Below are 26,997 nucleotides of genomic sequence, written 5' to 3'. Positions count from 1 at the left end.
ATATACACACATATATATATATATATATATATATATACACACACGCACACACACACACACAGTAGTTCAGCAACATTAGCAAATTGGTGTCCTTATTTAAAAATACTACATTCTGACCGTGTGCTGTACACTATATATATTGCATACTAATCTCCACTGAAGTATGTACTGTACAAACACTTACTTACTGTTCAATAGATTTACTGTTTTATACTAAAAGAATACAAATACCATATACACAATATTGGTGTAATTATACTCTCTGTACATTATTCTAACTGCAACTTTAGGATATTCTGGCAATTAAACTTTATAAAGAGATTTTTTTTTTCCCATTTTTGTTTGTTTTCTTAGATCTTTCTGGAGCAAACTCACCACGATTTGCCATATATCTTAATTTGTTCCAGCTCCATTTCTATTGTGAATTGCATTGAGGAACAGTAGTGTGCATCAAGTGCACGCAAGTTGGAATACTGACTTTTTGTAGTGTTCTTCATTTGGTCATGTTTAAAGTACAAACAATACATGCTGAAAACCTGCTCAGAAGAAACACACAGTATTGATTTGGGTGATAAAATAGATTTAAAAATAAAAAAACTTAGTGGAACAGAAGCTATCCGAGAAATGGAGCAGGAAGCTCAAATTCCATCCCCTCCTAGCATCAGCTCTCCTATAACCACAAAAAGTAGTAAATGAACAATCCAAGAAAATTAGGACTTTAAATCCCCACAAAAGATGCCAGGCCAGCACTGGCACAACCAATAAAATGTAGCAATAAGAAAATCTAACACCGATCACCTTTCAATCTAAATAGCAGACGGATGATGGAATGATGCTATCAAGACAAAAGCAGTCAGCATCTCTGTTTAATGCAATAAACACTCAAGATATGGCCGCTGCTAATTTCATCAGTGAGATAAATGCAGAGCTAATGCCTGTTGTACTCCTCGACAGGAAATTACTGAGTGATAAAGTGAAGAGTGGGAGAACATTGAAAGTGAAAAACAGACAAACTTATACCACATTGATGAGGCAAAGGAGGAAGGGAGTGACTGAGAAAAGAAGCATCCTTTTCTGCAAATATTGAAATTTAAACCAGCTCGACAGCAAATGTTCTGGCTCTGACCTACAAGTGGACGGGGGCAAGAAAAAGCCATACTTCTATGAGGATACTAAAAATGCTCTGTTCTTAAAACACAGGAAGTGTTGAATGCTGACTTACACATTATGGCTAAAGGTAATTGCTGGAAGATCTCAGGGTCCTGACCGTCTAGTGAGCTACATTAAACAGAGAGAAGAAAACACCCATACAAGGACTTCATGTGACGCCACCACGATAGAACATGTTTCCCTGAAACACCATTACATCTTTGAGCGAGCCATTCAATTTGCTTCTTGGCAGCAGCTGATGTGATAGTACTCAATGCAGTGTTCTCGTCCACTGCATTTACCTCTCAAAAAACTATTTCACATGGGTGATGCATTTTATGATTTGTAATATACTGAGAGGCCATGTTGCAGACATTAATGGTTGCTTCTTGGTTTTTCTTTACAGTCATCGGTCACCATCGTAGTCTTGCATGGTTTTATTTTTCACTAAAACGGTGCCAGAAAGAATTTTCATTGCTGCTCAGAATCTCACATCCGCTGGCCTGAGGGACACTTAAGCAAGTCTCTCATTATCTATTCATTGTACTGAACATTGAGGGGACCGAAAGGGGGATAGTTTGTTGGAGAGCCTCAGTTTGCAAATTAAATTCTGTGTGTGTGTGTGCGCGCTCAATGATATGAGAGTGTGGGGAGCAACTTGGTCTTTTCTCTGAACCATGAGAAGAGACTCTTTATGGAAAAGAGGATGTAGGGATAATGTAGTTTAGGCATCTTGCCAAGACTTGGGGAGACTGGATACCAGCTCTTTTGAAAGCCTGCTGATCTTACGCAACAACAATTTGTAAAGATCCCCCTGTGAACAGCCTAGCATTGCAGTCACATTCTTGGAACCTGAAGAAACCAGGCACTAAAGAAGCAAATAAACTCACTTTCCCATGAAGCACTTGGGTACAATGCTGAGCTTCCTGCGCCGGTCCTTAATCAGATGCCGACTCTTGGTCATCATCATGTGGTAGAGCTTCTCCCCCTTCTCTGCAATCATCACATAGGCGTCCCGCTCCATTCCAAGCTTGAGAGCTACAAACAAAAGGGAAGAAAAAAAGTCAAATCTAAGAAGATTTGTCAACCTTCCCATGAACCGAATGAGAAACTTTTCTGTAAAAACGGTGACTGTATCCCAATGGCAAGACAACTACAGCAGAACCCATTACTGGACAAAAAAAAAAAATTCTACTTGCTTTCCAAAGCTTCCATACATGTCAAAGCCAAAAGGCAAAGGCTGTCATGGTGCTGTTAGAAGAAACAAATGGACCTTTGCCTGGATGGCCCGGTTGTGTTCTGGTATTGTGAAAATGGAATGAAGCCAGGAGCATGGCGGCATGGGGCTGCCACAATCTTCTGAAACAAACCCAGATGGTAATCTCTCCTAGACAAGTTGTTTTTGGAGTAAGTAAAGTTCAGGAGGGCAATATGATCCTGATCTTGTTTCTGTGTTGGTTTGTTAACTATTATTCTTCTATAGTAAAGCACTACATGTGAGGGCCCATTGTAAGGCTTGGTGTCTCAGAAACCCTCTCCAGTAACTTCACAGTTTGAGCCGCTTAACCTCATTGTGGGGTTTGATGAACTTCTAAACAACACTGAGACTTTCTGACTCGGAGTAACTCAACTCTGCTGCACTGTCTCCATAAGCTGCTTAACTCGACTGAAACACATCCAGCTGCTGAACTCGACTATAAAGTATTCTGATCACGTCGCAATATGTTTGACAGAAAACTTATTTGGGACAGGTGGAAATCGATCTAACTTGGGATCTTTGTCACTCGTAATCCACCTTGCTTTCTCTTTGGACCCTGACACACACAAGTTAACAATCTTCCGTTGTAAACCATTGTCCCAGTGAGCCTTGCTGAGGGACTTCTCTGCCTAGTGAATCAATGAATTTGCCCATTAAGCAGCGCTTCTCCTTATCTTTTTTGCATGAACATGGTAAGTGACTTTGTTGTCTTCCTGAGATGTCTGTTTGGGCAACAAATACAAACTCCTGACTACCTATTTGCTCTCATGCAGTAGCAGAACATTTGTACATTCTGGCGGTCATCCACCATTCGGCTGTAGCCTTTGAAGTGACTTTCTGTAAATTTGAACAGAAGGCACAAGGAAATGTGCAGCAGCGCAAGGCATTTGATCACTTAACCTTTATCACTATCTCTTTGAGATTGGCTTGGAGTGCCAGGGTCCTTAATACTATCGGACTCTTGGCTTTCCACTGCAAATTATGCACTCCAGTTGAAAACAGAAATCTTTTTTGCTGCATTATGCAACTTCAGGCGGAAGCCTGACCAACTGAGAGGGGTGAGACAAACAATGTAAAAGGTTACACCACTAACTCTTAAATCCAGTTCTGCACTGGCAGTCAGTGATGGAGGTGGGGTTATATTACATTTGACAGCAGCTGGAGTAGACTTAAACAATGAGTGTCATTGAACAACAGACGGGGCCTGTCCAGCACAGAGGCCCCTCAGCTTCTGTTCCAGCTGTCAGAGCTTGTCTGGTGTTGTTCCTTGTCTTCCTGCATTCATTGGCATGAGCTAAAACCCTATCGCATTATTTGACCCACGCATTTTCCTAAACTACCATTAAAACCGTGATAAAACAAAACACCTACAGCTGGTAGTCTTTTAGGAGGGTTCAAGAAAGCCACATGTCCAGACCACGGAAGGATCACAGCAATACATGGAAAAGGTCACATTAAACAAGGCGTGTCAGGGAAAGCAATAATGCATGAAGGGGGAGATGAAAAAGAAAACATTGCCAGGATTTATTGCAATAAAACTTTGTCATGTACTGTAGCTGTCTAGACTGTAGTTAAGAGGTTGAGAGAAAGGTAAGCACACTGAGAGCAGAGTACACTATGGAGAGGGTGATATAACGGGAGAGTGTGGGGAAACTGGGCACTGTGACTGATCTGGCATCTGTTAGCCTCAGGTCGATTTCCGCCGGGTTGAAACCAAACACCACAAGCTGGAGCACACTCCTTCATACTTATTCCTACTCTGAAACCCTTTTATCACAGGATCAGATGCTGAAGATGTTGACCTCCACTGTGGATGCTTATTAAATGTGAATGTCCACAGACTCATTCACAAATTTGCAAATGTTTAAGTTGACAGTTGTATTACGCTAACATGCATCATGTGCAACTGAAACTTTGAGAAACATTTAGTCAAGTAGTGTTCAAATAGCTTTAGGGACCCAATTTTGATTGTTAGCCATCAATGCTATCACGTGACTTGTTGTGTGTAGCTCCAAATCTGGTTAAAGCCTTTCACACTGTCTAATGCCCACAACCTAACAAGGACAGGTGGCCGGTGCTGAACAGGTGGGAACACAATTTAAGGCAAAAGAGGGAAGCCTGAAGGAGCAACAAGAGTATCAGTTTGCGTTACTAGTCTAAATCAGTGGATTCAATACTGTGTAGGGCTTATTTTTACCATCACTGAATGATGTATACTTCTTTTGAGTGAGACTGAACACACTTTTGATTTTTGCACACTAATCAAAAGCTAATTCCACCATAATTAACTATATGGCTATTAAACAAACTGCTAAGATTCATGCAACTCTGCCTTTAAGTTTATTATAGTAAAAATAGAACCAGATTTTCTAAAATGCTTGTGTATGACGTAATTGAGCTTCACATTCTTTGACAGGCGAAAGCACTTCTATTTAAAGCTGCTGTTTTTAGCACGTTTGTTGTTTATTAATGAGACATCAGTCACTTCACACCGAAGGTTTTGATTTGACTTATACCTTGATTTTTTTAAATGTGAAGAATAGGTTGTTCTACTTAGCGCACAGGTGGACCAGGCCAACTGTAGACGTCATGTCACCTAAGCCTCTATTTACTAAACAAAGGCAGGCAGCTTGTTCAAGGTGGGACATAGCCGTAGGACACAAACACTGCATCCAGGTCATAAGCACATCTATAGTCTGTGTGTGTTACTGTGTGCCAGCTGAGAGAGCCTTGATGGTTTGGAATCGAAGGTGACACCAACATGTAGGGCAAATAGAGAGGATGGAAAAGCAGAGGTAGGAGGAGAGCATGAGGCACTTCTATACACTCATATATTCACAATCCCGCAATCCATCCTTCCTGTGACAAGTGTATTTCAAACAATGATCTTGTGTGACACTGTAAGCATTAAATTAAAAAAAACTAATTGCACAAACTTGTTAGTTTCCTTGTAAACATGGACTGTGGTGCCATGTCTTTCTACGCAAGATCATTTTTCATGAAGGGAACTCTAGAATGAAAAAAGGACCATAAACTAGAAGTGCTGTATATTGCCTAAAAAAAGTGTTACTCACATTCTCTCTGCTCACGTTCCCTCAAGATGGCGTCCAGCCACTTCTGCTTGTCCTCTGCATGTTTGGCCATGCAGACAAACCACTTGTTTTTAGCAGTGTTGTGGATCTTCCACCCATTAGTCACTGTGTAGTTGTTGCTGTGGTAGTCCGCTGCATGGGCAAAAAAAAGTGATCAAGAAATTCATTTTTAAAATGGAAGAAGGGGCATAATTGATGAAAATTAAAAGACTTTATTATATGGCAGGGTGAGCAATGCATGGAATGGAAACAAATAATCTCAGTAAAATAAAATGTACTATTGTAAATATCTCTCTGGTTTACAGTTTTTGTCAAGCTTGTATTTCTTTCTCCTCTTGTTCTCTTGTTATATTTTAACATTTTCATTTTGAGAGAATGAGACAAAAAACCACAGACCTGGTAACACTGACCTCAGTGAGTAAAGAAAAGTAATACTGAGTATATGCATACCACACTTGTAAAGACGTTGTATATGTTAGCATTAAAGTTATCTCTAACTAAAGTTATTTACTACTCGAGCAATGATTTACAAGCCAATAAAGAATAATAAACATGATGCACCAGAGTAGAAAAGACCATCTTTTTACTGACTTAACAAAATCTTTCCTTGTATCCCTTTCTAATTTTATCATTCATTTAGCTGGAGGTGAGCAGCTACTGAATAATGAATAGCCTCTGGTAATGGGGTGCATTAGTCTCCCGCTCAAAGGTCATATAAATAGATCTGATACTTCAGGTCCCACAGGGAGCAGCTCCTGTTGACCTGGGAGAGCATGGAACTCGGTTTGGACACATACTACTGTGCTGAGTCTCTTTTAGTCACTGGGATGGAAAAGATAGATTCTTGTAAGTACATGCTGAGAACTGCTAAGGTGGCATTGCTCAAGACATGATTTGCATGAGTCAATGAAAATTATAATATTTTTAATGCTTGCAAAAGGTGAACAGCTTTCCACTCATTTCACAATACATTAATCAAACTGGTTGTTATTTGAGTAAGATTCAACGACCATTTGACTAAAAGGTAGTAGCGTATAATGTATAGTTTATGAAATCTGGGTTATCTTACTATTTGCAATTGAAATTCAATGATAACCCCACATTTTATATTTTATACACTTACTAATCTGGTCATCTGTGTTCTGAAACACATGTACGCATTTTCAATGTGGGACCCTTTGGTTCTGCAAACAAAGCATGTTTTTCTTTGTGGTTTCCCCTTTAGCAGCCAACATGCAGAAAAAAAGGTCATGTGAGCTTGCTAAATATTCTGCCAGCATAGAAGAGACAAAAATGGGGAAACATGCGAGAGAGAGGAAGACAAAATGTTTCTACTTAGCCCAGCGTTGTGCTGGGCAACCAAACCACAGCAGGGGTTAGCTGGGTGACAACCGTATCACAACAAGCTCTTAGACGAGTCGTTTATCTTTGGCCCGATAACACAACCCGGTACGAGAGCACATCAGGTTTATCACCCAGCTTGGGCTTGCTTTTGCACTTTGGATTTCTAACAACACCTCAACCCATTACTGAATAGCTAACATCAAAAAGGGGTAGATGAGGTTGCGAGCTACATCCTGTTTGAAACTAGGTGCAAGTATGATACTCCACCCAAACTGTCAACAAGTACCTGATTCATATCCAACCACCAGATTCTAACACAGGCACAGTTTCATAAACTAAAATGTGAAATAAAAAAATAGCACTGTAGGCCAAATAAAAGTAGTAAATATTACTGGAAATAGTCATTTTTCATACACGTGACATAAAAATGAACAAATCAACAGCTTGGATAAAATAGCAGTTACATCAGAAAGAACCACCGACTCATGAGAAGTTGCATGAATGGACATATAGATATTCTCCAAAGGTAACGCTGCTGGGGAAACACAAACCTGTTCCATCTTCCACATTTTCCACCTCCATCACCTCAGTGTTGATTCGGCCTCTGAACACATAGAGGGGCCCGTTGATAGACTTGGTCCTCTTGGTGGACTTCTTTCCAGAAACCCTACAAAATGGGACAACACTGTGGTTACACTCAACAGGGAAAACATCCGTTGATGCCAGTGCCACATTAAGAAAAGAACTTGTGTCTGTAACACATGTACATTCATGCAGACACAGCTACGGGAGCAGCAGACACGTGTAGTTGTTTCTGTTTTGCTTGCATATTAAAATCCTGTCTACACAAACAGGAATGTCGACATTTGCTCCAATTTTCTATGTCTGGCTTCTCTCCAGTAGGCAGTCAATAAAGACGTTTCTGAATGCTTTCTTCTTTCTTCTCCTACTTTTGGAAGCTGTGGTATAGTCTGGCTGTTGCCGTTCTCACCTGGACTTTCTCTTACAATAAACCAAAAGGTTGTCGAACAGGAAGAAGACACGTTCCTGGATATTGCCTGCTGAGATTTTAAGGAGATTTCCGTGAAGCAGCAGCTCTGTGCAGATATCTGTCAGGTTGGTTCCCTGAAGAAAAGAAAAAAAGATTGAAAAGGAGTTTAGCCACTGGCATTATTACTGTTATAACATTAAAACAACACTCGATAACTTTCTTTTATATTTTAACTTAAAATCAACTTATTCATCAACTTGTAACAGGGTGAATGGCACTTCTGCATTCGCTTTGCGGCTCTGCCGGTTAAAACCTCACTACGCAGGTTTGCCAGATTGGGTAGCATAATGGGACAATTTTGCTTACAGACTGTAGGCGGAACGAAGCGGGAAAAGCTCTCTAGTATTGCTTTAAGTTTGATTGGCAGATTTATCTATCATGTACATATGTCATTTCCAGAGCCTTCATGGTCAAGTTTGTTTAATTTGAGCAGGGCATAGAAAGTCTGATAGCACTCTCAGTCTAGATTGGGGAGTTGCAAACAAAACATTGTTGTCTGTATAAAAACTTGAAGAGTTCACAACCTCAGTGAAACAATATGAAATTCAACTTTGACATTGTGAATGATTTTGTTTTCATTCCATCGTCAATGATAGGAAAGAGTAACCCCACGAGCACGAGAGCGCACACACACACACACACACACACACACACACACACACACACACACACACACACACACACACACACACACACACACACACACACACACACACACACACACACACACACACACACACACACACACACACACACACACACACACACACACACACACACACACACACACACACACACACACACACACACACACACACACACACACACACACACACACACACACACACACACACACCTCCGATTTATGCTCATTGCAAAAATATTAACTGCACGCTGTTCAATGCCAAGACAGTCAGCCACTGGCTAGTCAATTACAGAACTTATGATGAGATAAACCAAGCCTTTCATAATATGTAAGTTAATTGGAAGCACTAAACACTAAAGTGGCAGTGCTGCCCTGCATAACTGTTACCTTGGCCTACATATAGTTTCCTGTGGGGCTCTGGAACTAACAAAGCCTTTTTATTCTCTTCACAGGATGTAAACATGTGTACACACGGGCTACAAATACATGACTGCATTCATACACATACAGCTGTATATGCTTAGAGGAAGGAAACAGGACTCATGACAGACTGTAGGTCGAAGTGCTTAAGCCTTATTCTGATCAAACTTTGTCCCTTTGTCAATTTAAAAAAATTGTAAAATAGAAGCCTTGTCAACTCCCTTGTACTTATTCAGGAAGATGTATTATGTTACTCTGCAGCCTACCACCTTCACTGGATATGATCAGGCCTTAAAGGCCATCTCTTGTCAGCTATCAAATACACCCCAACCCAAAATAATCAGCAGAATGACACAAACACTAGTCTTTTACAGTACACTGCACACATTTATACGCAGTTAACTAGTACTTCCTCTCATTTTGAATGTACTGTATTATTGAAATTTAGAAAATAAATATATAGAAAATGGATCTATGAACCTTCCGGTCTTTGCTAACAAGGTTGTTTACATCAATCTCGACCCGTTGGGGAAAATACCTTGTTGATTGACCACAGCATGGTGTCTACTTAACCTGTTCACAAAGTTGCTGAACTTTATTTACTCATCATTTATTTTAGAAAAACACTTTCAGTGTTTCCACATCTCCAACTAGGGAACAGTAACCACTTTCACAGATGCATGCATGAGCAACCATGCATTCACATGTTCCTTCAATTTGTTTCCTATCATCAAAATTAAAAAAACTTTTCAATATTAAAAGGTTTAATTTAACATGGATAACTTCCCCATGTGAGCAGAAGCAGATAAACATGCTGCCCACCAAGCTGTCAAAACATGGCCACTAAACATTAAATTAAACAACAGACATCTCATTACTCATTGTTTAACGGATCATTCCATTCCATTCATCTGGAACTAAATACACCCATGTGCTGACTTAGGACAAACTCCCCCCTATGGCTGGTAGAGTACCCATTACCCCTCACCACCCACACACCCACACACCCACACGACTTGGACTTTGCTGTTGTCTTTGATGTTTCCACCAGACCCCCCGCTGGCCACACCCCGTGTCGAGCATCCATAATTGATTCCCATGAGTATATATTTATGATGGATGTTCATTGCACCAAGGTTTGTGGAGACAAAATGATTCTCTGAGCTTTTTCTTAAGGTGCATACCGACCGGGTCTGGAGAGGGGATCGTGTTTCAGATGATCGAACCTTGTGTTAACTGCACTAACCTGAGGTGGGGGGTGGCATGACTGTGTGTGAGTGTATGAGAATTCAGCAGCTTGCTTGTGCCAATGGCTTTTGTCTGTGAGCGTTATAATGTGTGTTTGCATTCGTGTCTACGTTTTCCTGCATCTATAATATAGATGAAAGTGTACCACCAACGAAATACAAAGTGATGTGCATGTGTGTGCATGTGTGTACGCACGTACACAAAATCAGGCACATGAGCATGCGCATGTGCCTGATTTTGCACTACTGGAGGCCTCTTCCATTATAGCTGCAGGTGATTAGCCTGGAGAGTGGCTGGAGAGAGGAAACAAGAGTGAGGCTAATGCTATAAGGTTGAAGGCTCTGTGGGGGGAGCGGGGGGGAGGGGTGAAGTGCCTTTCTGAGCTTTTACCAAGTTGTTCACAAGGAGAGCACAGAGAAATTGCCTGCCAATCTAATGGATGTGATCCGTTTGTTTGATGACCATTATCATTTGGGCTTAATAATCGTTCATGTTCAAGCAATTTAGGTAAATTAGCCCAACATTAACCCCACATTAAAGTGACTCACAATAGTGTTCATTTGGTCAGACTAGACAAGACTAAATATGTTCGTCAACGACCTTTTTTTCCACCCAAAGATGAGACGATGACTAGACTGAACCAATATCCAACAACACCGACTAAGACTAAATTAACATGCATTGTTGTTGATGAAAAAAGACGAAACTAAAATGTTTTGCATAAAATTAAAACTAAGATAAAATCTTTTTGTCTACAATCTTCTCTACTTTTTCCATCATGAGATAGAACTAGTGCAGCGCCCGTTTGGAGTGTGTCTTCAGGCGTGGCTCGGCTGCGGCTCATCTGGAGACTCGGCGTGTCCCCTTATTTTCCCCTAGCCATCACACATCGAGGTAACGATGTGGCCCAGGCGGGGATGGAGGAAGCCCGGTTGAGCCTGCTAGAGTAGCAATATGCCCTAACCCCAGGCATTATGACGTTTAACCAACATTTGAGATGTGTGATGTGAGATGACTGAAACGTTTATCAGAAATAATCTCAGAAATAATTTATTTTTAAAAAAAGACTAAAATGTTGTGACTAAAACTTGCCTAAGAGACCTTGACTAACAAAATCTAATTAAACAAAACACATGTTAAGACTACAACTAAATAAAAAATAGGTGACAAAATTAACACTTACAGTGATACTACTTGCTGTTAGGATGGTGTTTTACTAGAGCCCCACAGATTTTATCAGCCATTATTGGGCTATCACAGACATCCGTATCTATCGGCATCAGCGTACATATTGTCAAATATGATTTTTTATTTTTTTACAGAACATAAAATGCAGAAACAATGCTTACGTGAGTTGCTCCTTATGTAAATTGTCTGCAATTGATTAATACTGAACATACAGCACTGATGTTTATTTAGCTAGTTTACTTTGACTTATTTTTTAATTCCTCAGGTTTCATTTCTAGAATTGGTTGACACTGTATTACATTGTATGTATAATGTATAATAATGTTAAATGTTCATTAATACAGTTGTTCATTTAGAAAAGCAGCCATCTGAGTGCCTTTGCATGTGGATTGTGCACAATCCACATAGAAAAGGTCTATTTTCATTCCAGCTCAAAAATCTACCGTCATGTCTGTAATCTCTAAAATCAGAGTCGGTCTCAAAAATCAAATTTCTGCCTCCTGTTTCGCATATACATCCAAGAATTATTTCAATTATTCATTATTATTTCCAAACTAAACAATTAATTGTCATCTGTTCCCAAAAAGGTCTTCCAGTTCAATGTTTAACTACTATCAGCCTAAAACTCAGAGATGTTAAATTCTAAATTTTATGAAAAAAGAAAAGTAGAAAGAAATACACAATTAATTATTCATCACAACAGGGACAAGAAAATATTTGGTATGGTCTTTCACTGTCAACATACCCTAACTGAATAACCAATAATCAGGGTCAAATGGTGACATTTCTTCTGAGGGAAAGGGAGAAGTGGGACCTGTTTTGGCAAGTGAATAGTGGGATGTCCCAGTGAGGCCCACTCTCTAGTTCTATCTTTCAATTTTACTCCTCTACTCCCCTTCAAAAGGTCCCCTCATATAACCCATGCACCCGTGCATGTGAGACTGGAGCTCTGCTTCCTAGGTCTCTTCTGATTGGGCAGTATGCCTCTTGGCATCCCCCTTGGCACCCTGTGTGGGTGGATTGTCCGATTGGTGCCTGCTAAGACAAGGCCTCTGTTGTGGTGGGTGAGGGAGGCGTGAAAAATGCACTAGAGCCTTCGCTCAGCTCCCAAGCCCCGTACGTGGCCCCTGTGCTCAGAGCAGTGATTTGGCTGAAATAGTTCTTAACTCTTCAAGATAGATGGGGGCCGTGGTGCTTCAGCTCTTTTTATAATATGTTTGGCTGTGTTTGCCCTCGTTAGGCTACAGGAATTTCGCTACTTTGTACCTTGTACAAAATTATAATTGTGTTAAATTTCAGGATGCTGTAATTTTTGAATATAACAGAAATACCGTTTTTCATGATCTTTTAGCTCTCACGGTTTCACTTCTCAAGCAAACAATGGTTATTTCCTTATGCAATTGTCCCTTTACCCTGCATCCCTGTGACATACCAGTCTCTTCATGACTACTGGCTGACCCTTTCTTATTCCCCCTCACTCTGTCCTTCTTGCTCTCACCTCCCAGCCCTCAATGTGGGACTGCAGCTGTTCCAGAGCCTCCAGTTTCTCCATCTGCCTCTTGGTCTCATTGATGTTGGAGCAGACAGCCTTCATGGCCTGCAGAGCCTCTTCTACTGCAGGATAGTCAGCATGCTTCTTAGGGGTCCGCTTCAGAAGCTCCTAGATTGGGAAAGGGGAAGTTGGGCTGAGTATTCAAACACAAACTGTAGACTTTCTAGAAGTAGGCACATAAAAACACTGTAGTCTTAGAGGGACTTAAAGTATTGTCCTGTGACCCTAAACAAAAACCTCTTCTATGCAAGTCCTGCCACCTCTGCAGACAGATAAACTAGAACATTCGGTAGACTGGGTGCCTTGGAATGCCAAAAGGTATGCAGTTTTTGCTAACAATATAAAATGCAGTACCTTCAGCAGCAGAGGGTACTTGCAGATCCTCTGAATGGGAGAGAGAAGGTAACCCTCCAGAGGAATATCTGTGCTTTTCTTCCCTCCGAGTAGCATACAGTGCTGAAGAAAAAACGCAAACAAACAATATTACAAACCAATGTTCACACTTACATTTACTAACCAAGTAAGTTAAGAAGGTACAAAAGTGAAAACTAAAGAATTTAGAGAGGATAATGTGCTGATGAGTCCAGCACAAAGTGTTAGCCTTTTCTTTAGCTTTACTTCCTGTGCCGTTAGCAGTGGAATAGCCCCACATTGCCAGACCTTACTCCACAATGCTGTGGCAACGGAAATACTGGCAAGTCCACACAATAGTCCGTGATAGGAGAAAAAAGTGCTGTTTGTTTATTGGCATTTCTTTAAACTTAAACAATCATCTTGAGCGGCGCTACTCATCGGACGCATGGCTGGTCGCATGGCCGGACACACTGCTCCTGGTACGGTGTCCCTGCAAAATTGCCTCAGGAAGGAACTTGTTTTTGGGGAACGTGTGCGCAGGAGGCGAGCTCTAGAATTAGAATGGCTGTCGAGTGTGTGATGAGAATTTATATATATATATATATATGTGTATATATATATATATATATATATGTGTATATATATATATATATATATATATATATATATATATAAATTGGATTGTCAGTTTTAGCTCGCTGGATGTTTCTCGAATAGACCAGACTTTAGAATGGCAACATAAAGAAAACGGAAGGTGAGGGGCATCCGGTAAAAAAATCTAATTTTTCTTCATTAAGTCTTGTTCTTTCAAAGTTCATCTTTGTTAAAGCATAGATAAGTCTATTTAACTTTTCAAACAATATAAAACTGATTGAAAAATGTTGATTATCTAACACGGCATCTGTGTATTTTAGAGCATTTGCAACTGTTTTCATTGCTGTTTCATTCTTCTTGTGGTGTTTTTTTTTTTAGCAATAAACAGACTTTAATTAACTATTGTTGTCTTTTCCATTCAGTCACAGTCTGTTGCACAAACACCAGATCTATAACAAGTCCAGGTGCAGAAGACTAATCTGTCTTGGTTTGTGTGGGAGCAAAGCCTTAGGTGTGGTTCATTTTCCATATGTCTGCCGTTTTAGAAACAAGGTATTAAACTGTATGCAGATTGAAACATGCTCTTTCTACTAAAAAAAATGCAGGTGCAACTATGGACTAAATGCTTTGCTGGTACAAAAAGACATACGTATTTAGTCTGATTATATTATATAAAGAATCAATAAAGTGAACTGATCATGTCAGACTAGTAACGTATTTTGTGTCAAAAATGCACAAGTATTTTTTCTTATTCACTTTATACTATTAGCAATTTTGCCATTATATTACAGTAAAGAGGAACTACTACAATTACCTTTACCATTTTTGTATGTTTTCATGTAATTACACTGTTACGTGACTTTGGTGACCTTTCTGCACAACCTCAATTTTGATAGGTCCAAACCATGATAGCTGTAGTAGTCGGAAAAGCTTTACCGCTAATGACAACGTCCTCTCACTGAAGCTTTATTTCAGCAAGTCTATGGCGTTTACTATTGCCAATAGCACTTCATGGTCTGTTTCAGCCACATTTTCAGATTTACGTTTATACAGGTTTATTTTTATGTATACTGCATTTCCTTGTGTGTCAAGGTTTTATTTGAGTATCATAATTCATATGAATACATGGTGGGAATTATTTTTTACGTGCACCAAAAGATATTTTTCTTTATGCTTCTCCTTCAGAAAAGAAGGAGATTCAGGAGATTTAAAAAAAAACCACAAAAAAAAAAAAACCACTTCAGTGTCCTTTTTAAGCTGGCCTATTTATACACACTCCGTATTTGTAACTATTCAACATTCCTTCAACTGTGCCACTATAAAAACCCTCCAAAATAACCACGCTTTTCAACGAAAGGATCACTGAGAAACCTCTAAAATGTGTTCTCATTCCCCCATGAGATTTAGGTTTTAAAAAACTGCCCCCCTCAGAACCAGTTGAAAGGAGGGCTTCTCTTCGGAAGTGTGTGTGTGTGTGTGTGTGTGGGGGGGGGGGGGGTTGCAGTTACAGTCATGGTTTCTCCATGCATTGTATTTTGTAGGAACGCAGCCTGTCAGTATGCTATGAGCTCATGGGATGGGATCGAAAGGATCAAAAGCAGCCATGCAGATAAACCACTTGAGTGTTCTCCAGTTGGAAAGGAGACAGGAGATCAGTTTAGAGCATTATAATCATATGACAATTCCTCTCAGCTCTACAAAGAGCAAGAGAGGATGGTGGGGGTATTATTGATGAAAAATAAGCAGCAGATATACAACTGAACTGATCCTGACTGCAGAACTTTAGGATTCTGCAGAATTTCCCTCCCACACCACCATTTCAGTCTAAATCTTCCCTGACTTCCTTTTCTTCTTTCCTCTGATCTTCTCCTTATTCGTAATCTGCCAGAATTCCCTCTGCTCTCTCACTCTGACCTCCTTTTGCTTTCACTTCTCTCTTTCCATCACAATTAGCACTTCATTTCTACAGACAAATTCAAAAGCTCTCTTCCTTGTGTGATTCCAGTAGCAAAAACAGTTTAATCCAGAAAAAAGGAATTTTAAAAACTGAAAACAAGCCTAAGGCCATACATGTTACACTGCAATTAATAGCAATGACAGTGATTTGCAATGGTCCCCACTTCAAGAAAGCAAACCTTTCATTCTGTATCCTCTACTATTCTGCAGAAGAATCGAATATTTTCCTCTTTGTCAACGTCTTAAATAGAATATTTTTTTTTGGGGGGGGGGGGGGGGTTCCTAAATTATTGTAAACCAATCTTGTTTCAATTTTCCTCATAGTTGCTTATAAAAGAACTAGTCCAATATCTCAACTTATACTAAGCTGGTTTTGTGTAGTGATTTTATTTTGGAAGCATGTACGTCACACAATACCTAACCATTTAATCACTGCATCACTGGGACAGGTAGGAAAAAGCCAAAGGACACAGCAACCCTCTGATCCCACTGTTTCCAGTCCTGTGGGTCAGAATAATTCTATGGAAGCAAACCATCGGGCAGTGACAAAGGGAGGGCTTCAGATCTTTTGGCCAATCCCAAAAAGGCTGCCAACACTCCACAGCTGGCTGGCCCAAAATCTGCAGATGTTTTCATTGGTTTGGCCCCTCGCTCAAAGGCCCCGTCATCATTCTAAGTTCATTGTCCAGAGCTTGAAGGTTTTGGTGTAACACAGAAACAGCTGGCAGCGGGAACACTACAAGAGCAACACATCAGTGACCTTAATGGTGGTCGCATCCTGTCCGGGTAGGAAGAACCCTCTGACCTTGTTTAGGTTTCGTCCCTTTATCTAAGTGTTAACATGGAAATGGAAGTGATATGATGGAAGGAAAATGAGGAGGAGGATAGACAGATGCCAGAAAAAGAAATAAGTGAGAACAGACTCACAGGAGAAAAAAGGTAAGGCAAAGGTGGTCAAATATACCAGAAAAGAAAATAAGGTGCATGCAAACACAAGTCTGATCACTACTAGGGCAAAGGAAACATAAGACTAATGTGACATGATGCAATGAAAATATGAACATCATTTATACATAATTAAGAGGGGAAAAGCAATAGTCATAGTGGGAATACCCATAAAAAAGGCAGTATAAAGAAAAATTTGATGGCATGAGGAATGGAGAAGCCATGCAAATGACAGGCAAGATAAGCAGGGCAGAGAAGAGGCGCTGTGGCAACTTACCAGCAAGAAGGTCCTGATGTTGGGGATTTTGTTTAGCTCCATGAGAAGCCGAAAAGCCTTCTCGTGGTTACTGCAGTACTCGCCGTACACTGAGAAACTCCCCCTCTGCAAAACAAGAGAAAATACAGGTCAGGATTGCACAACAGGCACTTGATACCATATTTTACTAGATGGCAAACTGGAGAATTCCACTGATAGTGGGAAGATTCACAGTGCAGAGCAGAAAACTGGGGAAAAGGCTCCAGGTACTAAAGTCTAATGAAATTCAGTTGTACTCAAGAAAAGTGGTGGATAACTGCACTTTCAAAGCTGGCACTGCTTATCATCATTAGTAGTAGAAACATCAGCATTTGCTATTTCATGGTGAAGTGTAACTGCAACAATGATTAGACAAAACTACCGAAAGAATACAGACTCATGAAGCTTTTTTAATCCTATGTGCCTTAGTACTCTTAAGCATAATGTTTCACACTTCTCTTTTTCAAAGTAATCTACATCATAGCGGGGGAAATAGCATGCCAACACAGGACACTTCCTTTTTCTTAGGGGACAGCATCATCCTGTGCAACAAGACAAAACAACCCCATTATTAAAACAGAAGCTCTTGTCGAGCTGCCATTAGGTTTTCTTTACTATACGTAAAATGACACCTGGGCAAGTGAATACGCTGTAGATTCAAATGAATTATTTATGCAGCATACTGTAGACAACAATGTATACACAATATAACAGCTGCAATTGAATTTAAACCCTGAAGCTTAGTGAGGCCTATTGTGAATTCTTAACTGCAGTAATTGGGATGTGAAACTATATGCATGGTGGGGCCTAAGCTTGAGGTCTAGAAACTGAAACTGTCATCTGAAACAGCAATGTAAGTGAAATCCAAAACTGCAGGTGCTCGGACAGCGCTTTCAACTTTAACTGCTGCTGCTTGAAGGTTTTGCCTTATAATAAAAGCGTAAGTGTGTTTAAAGAATTAAAAAAGTCTTAAGTCTTAAACCTTGAGAGATAGACCTTTTTAAAACCTATTTAAGACCTCTCTGTTTCCCAGAAACAGCTATGAAGAAGCTAGCGCTAAATCAACAAGACTCCATTTTAAAAACAGTACTTTTAGCGTGTATGGAGCCAATATAATTAATTATGTAAATTGGTAAAGTACGTGTTAATTTCCACCAATACTAGAGTTGTGATGGTTGGAAAAGTGTAGAGAAGACCAAAAACGGCCTTTCATAGTTTGGTCTTTGTCGACTTTGAATGAAAGGTTTCTTACAGTGCTGAAATGTTTATTTACATGGACTGGTGGGTGTGGTCCATCGTGAAATCATGTTAGCTTCCTCTTTTTGCTCAGTTTTTTTTTTTGAAAAATAACGCAGGGCAAATCTCTTTGAAAAGTCATAGCCCACCATTCCCGAAGAGTACACACGTTTTGAACTATTTTGTGTGCACGTGTTGGCAACGCTCCGTGACAAGTAGCAAGACGAAAAAAGAGGCAAAATAATAATACTTATGAGTCAGTGTGCCGATTGCTGCTGTTGCAGAACATTGAACACACTGAATGACCAATGTTCAGTCGTTGACACCAATCAGCCTAAAGAGTTTGATAGCATATACTGTTTGAAGTTTCATAAAATGGTCATCTTTGACAACACTAAAAAATATGATTTTAATAAAAATTAACAAGCCAGCATCCTATGCAGACACAGATGTGGAAAATAATTGTGTGTGGTTTTAATACTAACACACAAACACAGTCTTTGTTTGAACCCGTCATCAGTGCTGTGAAAAAAGAAACGGCGTTACTAAAGGCATTACTTTTCAGTAACGAGTAATCTAATTCATTACTCTTCCCATCTTAATAACACCATTACCATTATTGCCAAAAAATGTGACGCGTTGCTATAATTGAAACTTTTTTTTTTTTTCACAGACCAACTTGATCTCTTTATTTTTTTTTTCTTCCTTGGTTAGTGGGCAGCGCACAAGACAAGCGCATAAATGCTGACAACTGGCTGAGGTTGAGTAAAATCGAATGGCAAGCCAATCAGAGGTAAAGTTGGACGGATGTTCATAAGCAAGCTTAGTCGGATACAACAAACAAAACAAGCGAGTCAGTCAACGAGAGACAGATATGGCGTTATGATGTTTTCCTGCTACAGATTTCCAACCGTGGTCAGAAAACATAAGCACTATGACTCTAGAGTGGCTACCTGCTCCGAAGCTAATCGCTGTCACAGCTTACTGCTCCCTCGCTCTATCACACACACACACACACACACACGCAAAAGTATAACATCAGGCCACTTACGTTATTTGCACTATAAAGTCTGTATATATATTTATTTATTTTTTGCTATAGTGCTTGACAAGCATTAATACATTTTGCCCAGTAAAATAAATTTCAAAAGTTTCAAAACATCTATTGTTATTTGTATCGATCGACTAGACATAATATCTACATACATGGCATTTGATTGGAGGCTAGTCTCACTTTGTTCCACAGCAACATTAAAATAGTTTAGATGTGTTTACATTGTTTCTGTTAATGCATTGTATTAAGTGTCCATTTCATTATAATATCCAAATGTGTCATAAATAATTGAACATGCAATTGTATTTTAAATTTTGTAAAAGACAGGTGGAGGTGGGGTCACTTGAGCACTTAAAAATTGATTTGAAAGTAACTCATTAGTTACTTTCTGAAGTAACTGTTACTTTTATACTTTGTAACTGAGTATCTAATTTAGTTACTTTTTGGAAGAAGTAACTAGTTACTGTAACTAATTACTTTTTAAAAGTCATTGACATAATGCATTCCCTAGCCCCTTACACTAACCTTAACCATCACAACTAAATGCCTAACCTAAACCCCTCCCCTTACGTTAACCAAATTCTAACCTTAATTCTAAAACCAAGTCTTAACCCTCAAACAGCCCTTTAAAGATGTAGGGTCCAGCATTTTGGCCCCACAAAGCTGTCCGGACCCTACGAGTATACCAAACTCCCGGTTTTTGGACCCTATAAACATAGTTGAACAAGAACAAGAACACACACACAGCTGAGTGCATGTGTCTGTTTTACAAGCCAGCAGTGGTGACAGAAGCAAAGCCAAACAAAGTGAACTGCTCTTTTTATAGAGATTTAAGTCTATGCTCAATCCCATTGCCTTGACCAAAAGGAGTGTAAGCTATATGGTAGATGTGTAACACAAGTGAGCAGCACAATATAAACAGTGGGAAGCTTTTACCACACAGGCAGGCAGGAACCCAAACACACCCAAAGCCACATTTGGCAGGGGATTCCACTCCAAAGCACCACTGGGAGCAACAGCTGGGCCAGCATATGGCGTGAAACCCCAGATACTGTCAAACTCAGTTAATACATAGCTAGAGGAAGAGAGCCCAGGAGGGGCAAGACTTGTGAATGTAACACTTTAGTCTATTTGTTCATTTAAAATTTGACTGACTTGCTTGTTCATGTAAAGATTTTGTAAGTAAATCCTTGCCCATTATATGCATAATGAAACTAGCTTTTCTAAATGTTTCTGCCGATCTTCTCAAAAATCATCAACATTTTCACTGTTTCACTGAGACCACTCTGTAATCTCAGCCCTCCCAAAGCTCTCTAACAATAACAAAATGTGACAATAAAGTTCAATCTGGCTCTATCTCTCCACAGCACAATGCAACAACATCCCGCACCAAATTTCAAATATGTTGCTGTTCCAGTCAATGTCAAAAAGAGAATTAAAAATCAATCCCTGGACTAACCCTTCAACAGAATACTTGGGCAGGCTGGAAATGACGGGAGTATTTAGGGACACGTAAATGTAGGCAATGTGTATCAGTTTACACTTACATGCTCCTGGATATGGTGGCACTTCGGTAGCTGAACTTGAAATAACCATTTCAATTCTTAATCACCACCTGCAACAGAACCCTTCTGCTCCCAGAAACAGGATGCCTTATTGAAGACATGTTAACCAAAGCCCACTCTAAGGTATTTCCTTTTCTCAGGTGACAACAACTACATAGTCAATGCAGGCACAACTACGTGTCTTACCAGAGCCAATATGTGAACCACAGAGTAAATGTTAGACATCAAGACTGCCCTGAAAGACATCAGCTGTGCTCAGAATAGTCAAAGACTTGGGTTGTTGCTTTGATAAACACAGGTCTTTATTTGAATTCTTCGTAGTGGAATGTTATTCTGGAGGCTGGATGAGAGGGTGGTATCACACACAGAGGAATCACACAGAGTCAACGCATAATGGCTGTAGTTCAGAAAGTGCATAATGACACGACTGTTGCTTGTTGCATAGTGCTGTGTATACACTCCCAGAAATAAAGCAAATATTGATGTCTCTGATTTCTCCTCTAACATGAGTCACTTTTTCACCTTAGCAGGGTTTGAATGATTTCATGCATGCCGCGATGTTAAAACGAGGGTGAAGAATCTGTGTGTATCAGTGGGTGGGTGTGTTCGGTAAAGGAAACAGACATTTGTAAGTGAAAATAATAATGAAAATAAATGAATAAAGATATTTAAAATGTTCTATATTCCTTAAAAGTGACGTTGAAACATCTTTATAATGCTTAAGAAGAAGTAAGATGAAAAACAATTTGGGTTATTTAAATTCAAAATAGCCATCTTGGCACCATCTGACTTTGAATAGCAATGAATCTTCCCATTTTTCTCTCCTGACTGAGTGGCAGACAGTCCTGTGGAACAATGCAGGAGGTTAATCAAATCCCAGTCATGGTCTTGACCTCTGGTTGAGGTCAAGGGCTGTGGCTTGAGGGGGCCAGACGGGGCCAGGCGATTGGCTGAGACGTGTCAGCGTTGAAGGAGACAAAGGTCATGGTTGAAGAGAAAAGTGTAATGGATATGCAGGGTAACACTGTTCCCCCCTATTTCAGTATTTATAAGCAGTGTATATACATTTAGTAAAGGTTTAAAACACACTTTAAGATGTAAGCAGACATAAGGACATGTTTAAGTCTTTTTTATTTTATAAATTTGTCTACTACTATATTGTCATCTGTTATCAAGCCTCCACTTATTGTGCTCACAGGATTAACTATTAACACATATTAACAGGTAATGTCTTGTTTGTTTGATCCATACTAAATTGACATAGCACATAATACCTTGTAGCATCCAAACACGTAATTTAAACAATTCCATAATTGTCAAACAATTATAATAGTTTTTGGAAAACTACAGAAATAATTGATATTACCAGTTAATTGTTGGTTTTGGTATTTTTGGGGGATTTGTTGATACTAAGAAGAAAAAACTGAGTATTGACAGTCTTCTACTTTAAGTTGTTCATCAACCAAGTTATTTAAATGTAAGGATTTTCTCCTTTTACCCTTTTTATATTATTGTAAATTGAATACCGTTGGGCTTTGGCCTGTTGGAAGGCCATCAAAAACCTAACTCACATGACAGATTAATTGCTGATGAAAGTCATAAAACTTCACTGTATTATAGTATTTATGCTGTATATTTGAAATACTATAAATAGCCTCAGTTTTAATGTATATTTTTCACGTGACATCATAATCAGTGGAACAGAACTGTACTGAAACACTTTAAAAATCATTACATAAGTGCCACAGTGACATATATTGTGTTTTGCTTTATAAGTATGGCTCGACATAATATCTGAAATCGATATCCAATACTGGTTCCAGTCACAAAGGTTTCTTTCCTGTCCTGGTACTGATATAGACTATGAAGAGGCTGTGGCTCCTAAATGTATCAGTTCAGTTAGAAATCCAAGCATCTGCAGCTTTCCTATTAGCCATCCAATCTGACCTCTATATCTCCAAGTCCGACCACAGAGCTATGAAAGAAGGTTTGCCTTCTTTAATCAATTCTCCACCCTGACACTTGACCTGACAGACTGAATGACCATGACACCTCACAGTGAAGGTACATTTTGATAAGTCAGTTCAACAGTTATCCAATGATGTGATGTCATTCATGCCACAGGCAGGCAGTAGATGAATTAGCATTGATTGTTACATTTCACTCCAGCGGGGTTGTTCGGTTAAAAAAAAAAAAGAATTGCATGCAGGTTGGAGTTTTGGTTATTTAAAATTTCTCAGAGGCGAAACCTGCTCTGGAGACAGAAATGTTAGTGGTTGAGTTTAATTTGACTATTTACTCTAATATTAGATTGAACCCGGGTGAAAAAGCAAGGGGCAGAAACATGAGTTTATTTGTCCTTTGAGGAAGTTAAATTTGAATCTAATGGTGTCCTGCAACACTGACTAATGGATGATAAATAGCTGATGCAGTACACTGGTGTTGGAATACCTAGCTGAGGTGGTCCGTGTCTCAGTGAAAGTGAAGGGAAATTTATCAGAGAGAGACAAACAGAGAATGCGAGAAAGGGAGCTTGCAATTGAGTGCTACCAGCAGAAGCATTGTCCCCTCGCTGAGTGACACACCATCTCTTCCTCCCCGGACACAGACCCTTCTTTGTTTTTTCCCTGGGGCCAAACAAGTTCAAACAGAGGGGAGCGGAGGGGGTGGGGAAGGTGGGATTGCAGAGCGGAGAGGAATCTTTGGATGGAGGGATGGAGGGGCAAAAGAAGAGATGGCAGAAACAGAGAGAGCAAGACTGATGCAGAGAGATTCTTTAGCCTGACAGGATGCAGGCCTGTTAAGAAAAGCGGAAAGGCAAAGGGGTGGTGTTAGTGTGTGTGTGTGTGGAGGGGGGGATTCTGGGAGATGGGAGGGGTGTTTAATGTGAGAAAGAGAGAATTAAGGGGTAGTTTCACAGCAAGCTTTGCACGCTTACCCTGCATCTGTGGTTACGGGAAGCACATGAAAAGACTGTGTGTGTGTGTGTGTGTGTGTGTGTGTGTGTGTGTGTGTGTGTGTGTGTGTGTGTGTGTGTGTGTGTGTGTGTGTGTGTGTGTGTGCGTGTGTGCGTGTGCGTGTGCGTGTGTGTGTGCGTGCCCTTGTACTGTATATGCGTGTGACTGTCCGCTGTTTCATGTGCGTGTCATGTACTTACAAACTGGAGGAACACATGTCCCAGTGCATGCTGTGGGTGGGGTTCGGGCTGCAGACTGGCCTCAAATGCAGACAACACTTCTTTGTGCAACTCCAGGATGTCCTCAATATTTGAAAACAGAATCTATAAACAGGGGATGATGTAAAGGGAGGGGATATGGAGGTAGGAAGAGATAAAGAGGCAGGGTGGAAGGAAGAGAGGAAAAAGAGCAAGGAAGTGTCCAACAGATGGACAGAGATGTGGAGAAAGAAGGCAAACCCATGAATAAATACTATATCTGAGCATCACTATATCAAATCATTTTATAAAGTGACGAATATGCTTGGTCTTTTGGCTGTGCAAAGTATTTAAAAGCCAGAGATACCTTGACATGATCTGGTGAGAGACACTGTTGGTCATCTGCAGTTTGTCGGATTCTTTGCAAAAATGCCTGAAGAGGAAACAGAAACAAAGCATGTTTAGGAATAAGCACTGTGATTTGTTTGTTGATATGGCAGCAGGCTGAAGCATTTTTACATCTATGACAAAATAAGCATTGTCAGTTTTAAGTCTGACTGACTCGATTTCAACAAGATAAGACTTTTTGTCACACAAGTGTATGGCCTGGAAGCGGATGTCCAGGTTCCCTCTAGTGATTATTTTTAAATAAGTATTTGATCTTTGCTTTGTGGAAACAGATAACTACAGATTATGTCTGATGATGAGCATAACGCACAAGCCTTTGAGCAATAGACAGTCACATGTACACTAAACATACTTAACAGGAAATTGCCTTACATGGCGCCACACAAAGACATGTCACAATTGTTTCACCCTTAGGTACTGCAAAACTTTCCACTACATGGCAAGGCCTTTTCTTTTTCACGGTCTTGTGACACTTAAAGCTCACTGTATTGATGTTCTGTAGTGGAAGCTAATGCAGAATCCTGACGCATGAAAAAAAGGAATGGTGAAGAGAGAGGAAGTGAATCTGCAAAGAGTTTCTTTTATTCTCTCTTCCCCAACTCAGTCTATCATCCTGTGTCTGGCAGGCTTAACCTGCCTCCGTCTGACTGTCTGCCTCATCTCCAGACGGCAATAAAGAAAGGGATACAGGCAATATGAATCCCCGAACCTCTAAATAAAGATCTACTCCTCCTTCAACTGGCAGGCTCCTGTTGTTGTGTCTGCCTGCATTTCAGCACCACAGGTCTGAAAAATGATAGCGTGCCACATGGTTGAAGGGTGTTATAAAAGAAAGAAACCACTTGGTTCATGATGAATGTACATGATTCGGAAATTCTGGAGTATACCGCTGTCTCTCAGCTGATTTACACCTGCCACTTAAAAGTTAGACTGATAAAACATGCAGCCCAATGATCCTAGACACTCAGGTGAAAGAGTCAATGGTTCTAGTCGTAGCCATCAATTTATTCTGCATAGAGATAAACTTTGATGTGTTTTCTGCATCAATCCTAATACAATGGAAGTAAATAAATGTCCATTTTTGGTGCTCACATCATTAAAAAAATGACAGAAATAGTATAGTAAGTCTAACAATGTTATAGTCAGTCTTGGCAATCCATGCCAATACAGTACCTGAGTGTCAATACCTAGCAATATGTTTTCAATATCTTTGTCTGGGGGACATAAACATGTTCAAAACCTTTTTTCAATTCTCAGTTATCAGTGATAAATAAATTAAATGAATCAAGTTTCCTAAATCTGAAATCAGGGAATATCTGATCAAAGAATTGAGCAATTATTTGATATCATGTTGTTGGTATTCAAAAAAGCTATTAAGATTCGATATCCAGTCCAAAGAAATAGTCCCTATGGGAACTTTTTACAATGTGCTGTGGGTTATCAACCAAACATGTTGACTAGATACCACTAGATGCATGTAAGAAATTTGTTTTGAACCTTTGTAGGATACCCTTGCATGCTCTACTCAGTCACACACACACAGACACACACACACACACACACACACACACACACACACACACACAACTACACCTATTACTTACAGTAAGTTCCTTGCCTATAATGAAAGACTCACACTTGTAATCACACATTTGCTCTAAAGATAGGACCCAGCCAACCAAGCAGCAGGCAGCAATCATATTATTTCCACAGAGGCCGAACACTTTGGGAGGATTGTCTCCAGTTTATTTCCGTCTTTACTGGCTTTTGCGTAGGTTGTACCAAAATAGAAAGCAAAGGTCTTCAGCAGTGAGCTGCAACCTTGCTAATTAAGACCAGTATTAAAGGGAAGCACTAGTTGTTGTGTTCTTGACTGGTTTTGGGAGGGAGCTGATTGTGCTTGAGGGATACACTAATTAAATCTCCCATATGGCAACTTGTACCATGTCCACACTGGAGGAGTCACTCATGTGAGAATGAGATTGCTCCCTGACAGAGAAGACAAGAAGAGGCAGGAAACAAGGCTTTTCCTTAGTCATGATGTAGGAGAGCAGTAGACAGCAAAAGATAAAAACAAAAAGGTAAAGTGGAACAGAGGCAAAAAATTAAGTACCCAGATTTTGGAGTCATTCCTATTGACATCTATCATCCAGGCAGGATTCACTCTTTAAAAACAATGTGCCACACAGATGTGGTGACAGGGGGATCAGCAGAGAGGACGGAGAGAAGGAGCAACAAAGAATCCTTTCAGTCAAGGTCTCGCACCAACATGGCCATCTTACCCAGGATTGTATTGGCTGTCTTCAATGTTCCATCACAAAGCACACAGATTTATTTGGATTTGGAAGTTTTCAAGCTTTCTCGGTCTACTACCAACATGACTGAGACCCCAACTTCAGTAGATCCAGAATTGACGACGGAACAGAGCTTAAACTGAGCATTCACACCAGGCATGTCTGAGTTTACTCAAACTCAGGATTTTTACAGG

At 40.0% G+C, this 26,997-nt stretch overlaps 1 protein-coding gene across 2 annotated transcripts in view; it reads right to left on the bottom strand.

The window, feature by feature from the left end:
- prex1 (phosphatidylinositol-3,4,5-trisphosphate-dependent Rac exchange factor 1) overlaps window positions 1-26,997 on the bottom strand; it is an 83,683-nt gene that overhangs the window by 41,544 nt on the left and 15,142 nt on the right. For both annotated transcript variants that reach the window (XM_034877085.1, XM_034877086.1), the window contains exons 2-10: window positions 24,469-24,534; window positions 24,105-24,227; window positions 17,075-17,179; window positions 13,303-13,404; window positions 12,895-13,056; window positions 7,835-7,968; window positions 7,395-7,510; window positions 5,482-5,631; window positions 2,040-2,187 (exon numbers count right to left, since the gene is read on the bottom strand). In XM_034877085.1, coding sequence (XP_034732976.1) covers window positions 2,040-2,187; window positions 5,482-5,631; window positions 7,395-7,510; window positions 7,835-7,968; window positions 12,895-13,056; window positions 13,303-13,404; window positions 17,075-17,179; window positions 24,105-24,227; window positions 24,469-24,534 — 1,106 coding nt within the window. The remainder of the gene's footprint in view (window positions 1-2,039; window positions 2,188-5,481; window positions 5,632-7,394; window positions 7,511-7,834; window positions 7,969-12,894; window positions 13,057-13,302; window positions 13,405-17,074; window positions 17,180-24,104; window positions 24,228-24,468; window positions 24,535-26,997) is intronic.

This window comes from Etheostoma cragini, chromosome 7 (assembly GCF_013103735.1).
Source record: "Etheostoma cragini isolate CJK2018 chromosome 7, CSU_Ecrag_1.0, whole genome shotgun sequence".
Taxonomy (NCBI): domain Eukaryota; kingdom Metazoa; phylum Chordata; class Actinopteri; order Perciformes; family Percidae; genus Etheostoma; species Etheostoma cragini.
This window is presented reverse-complemented; position numbering and strand designations above follow the sequence as displayed.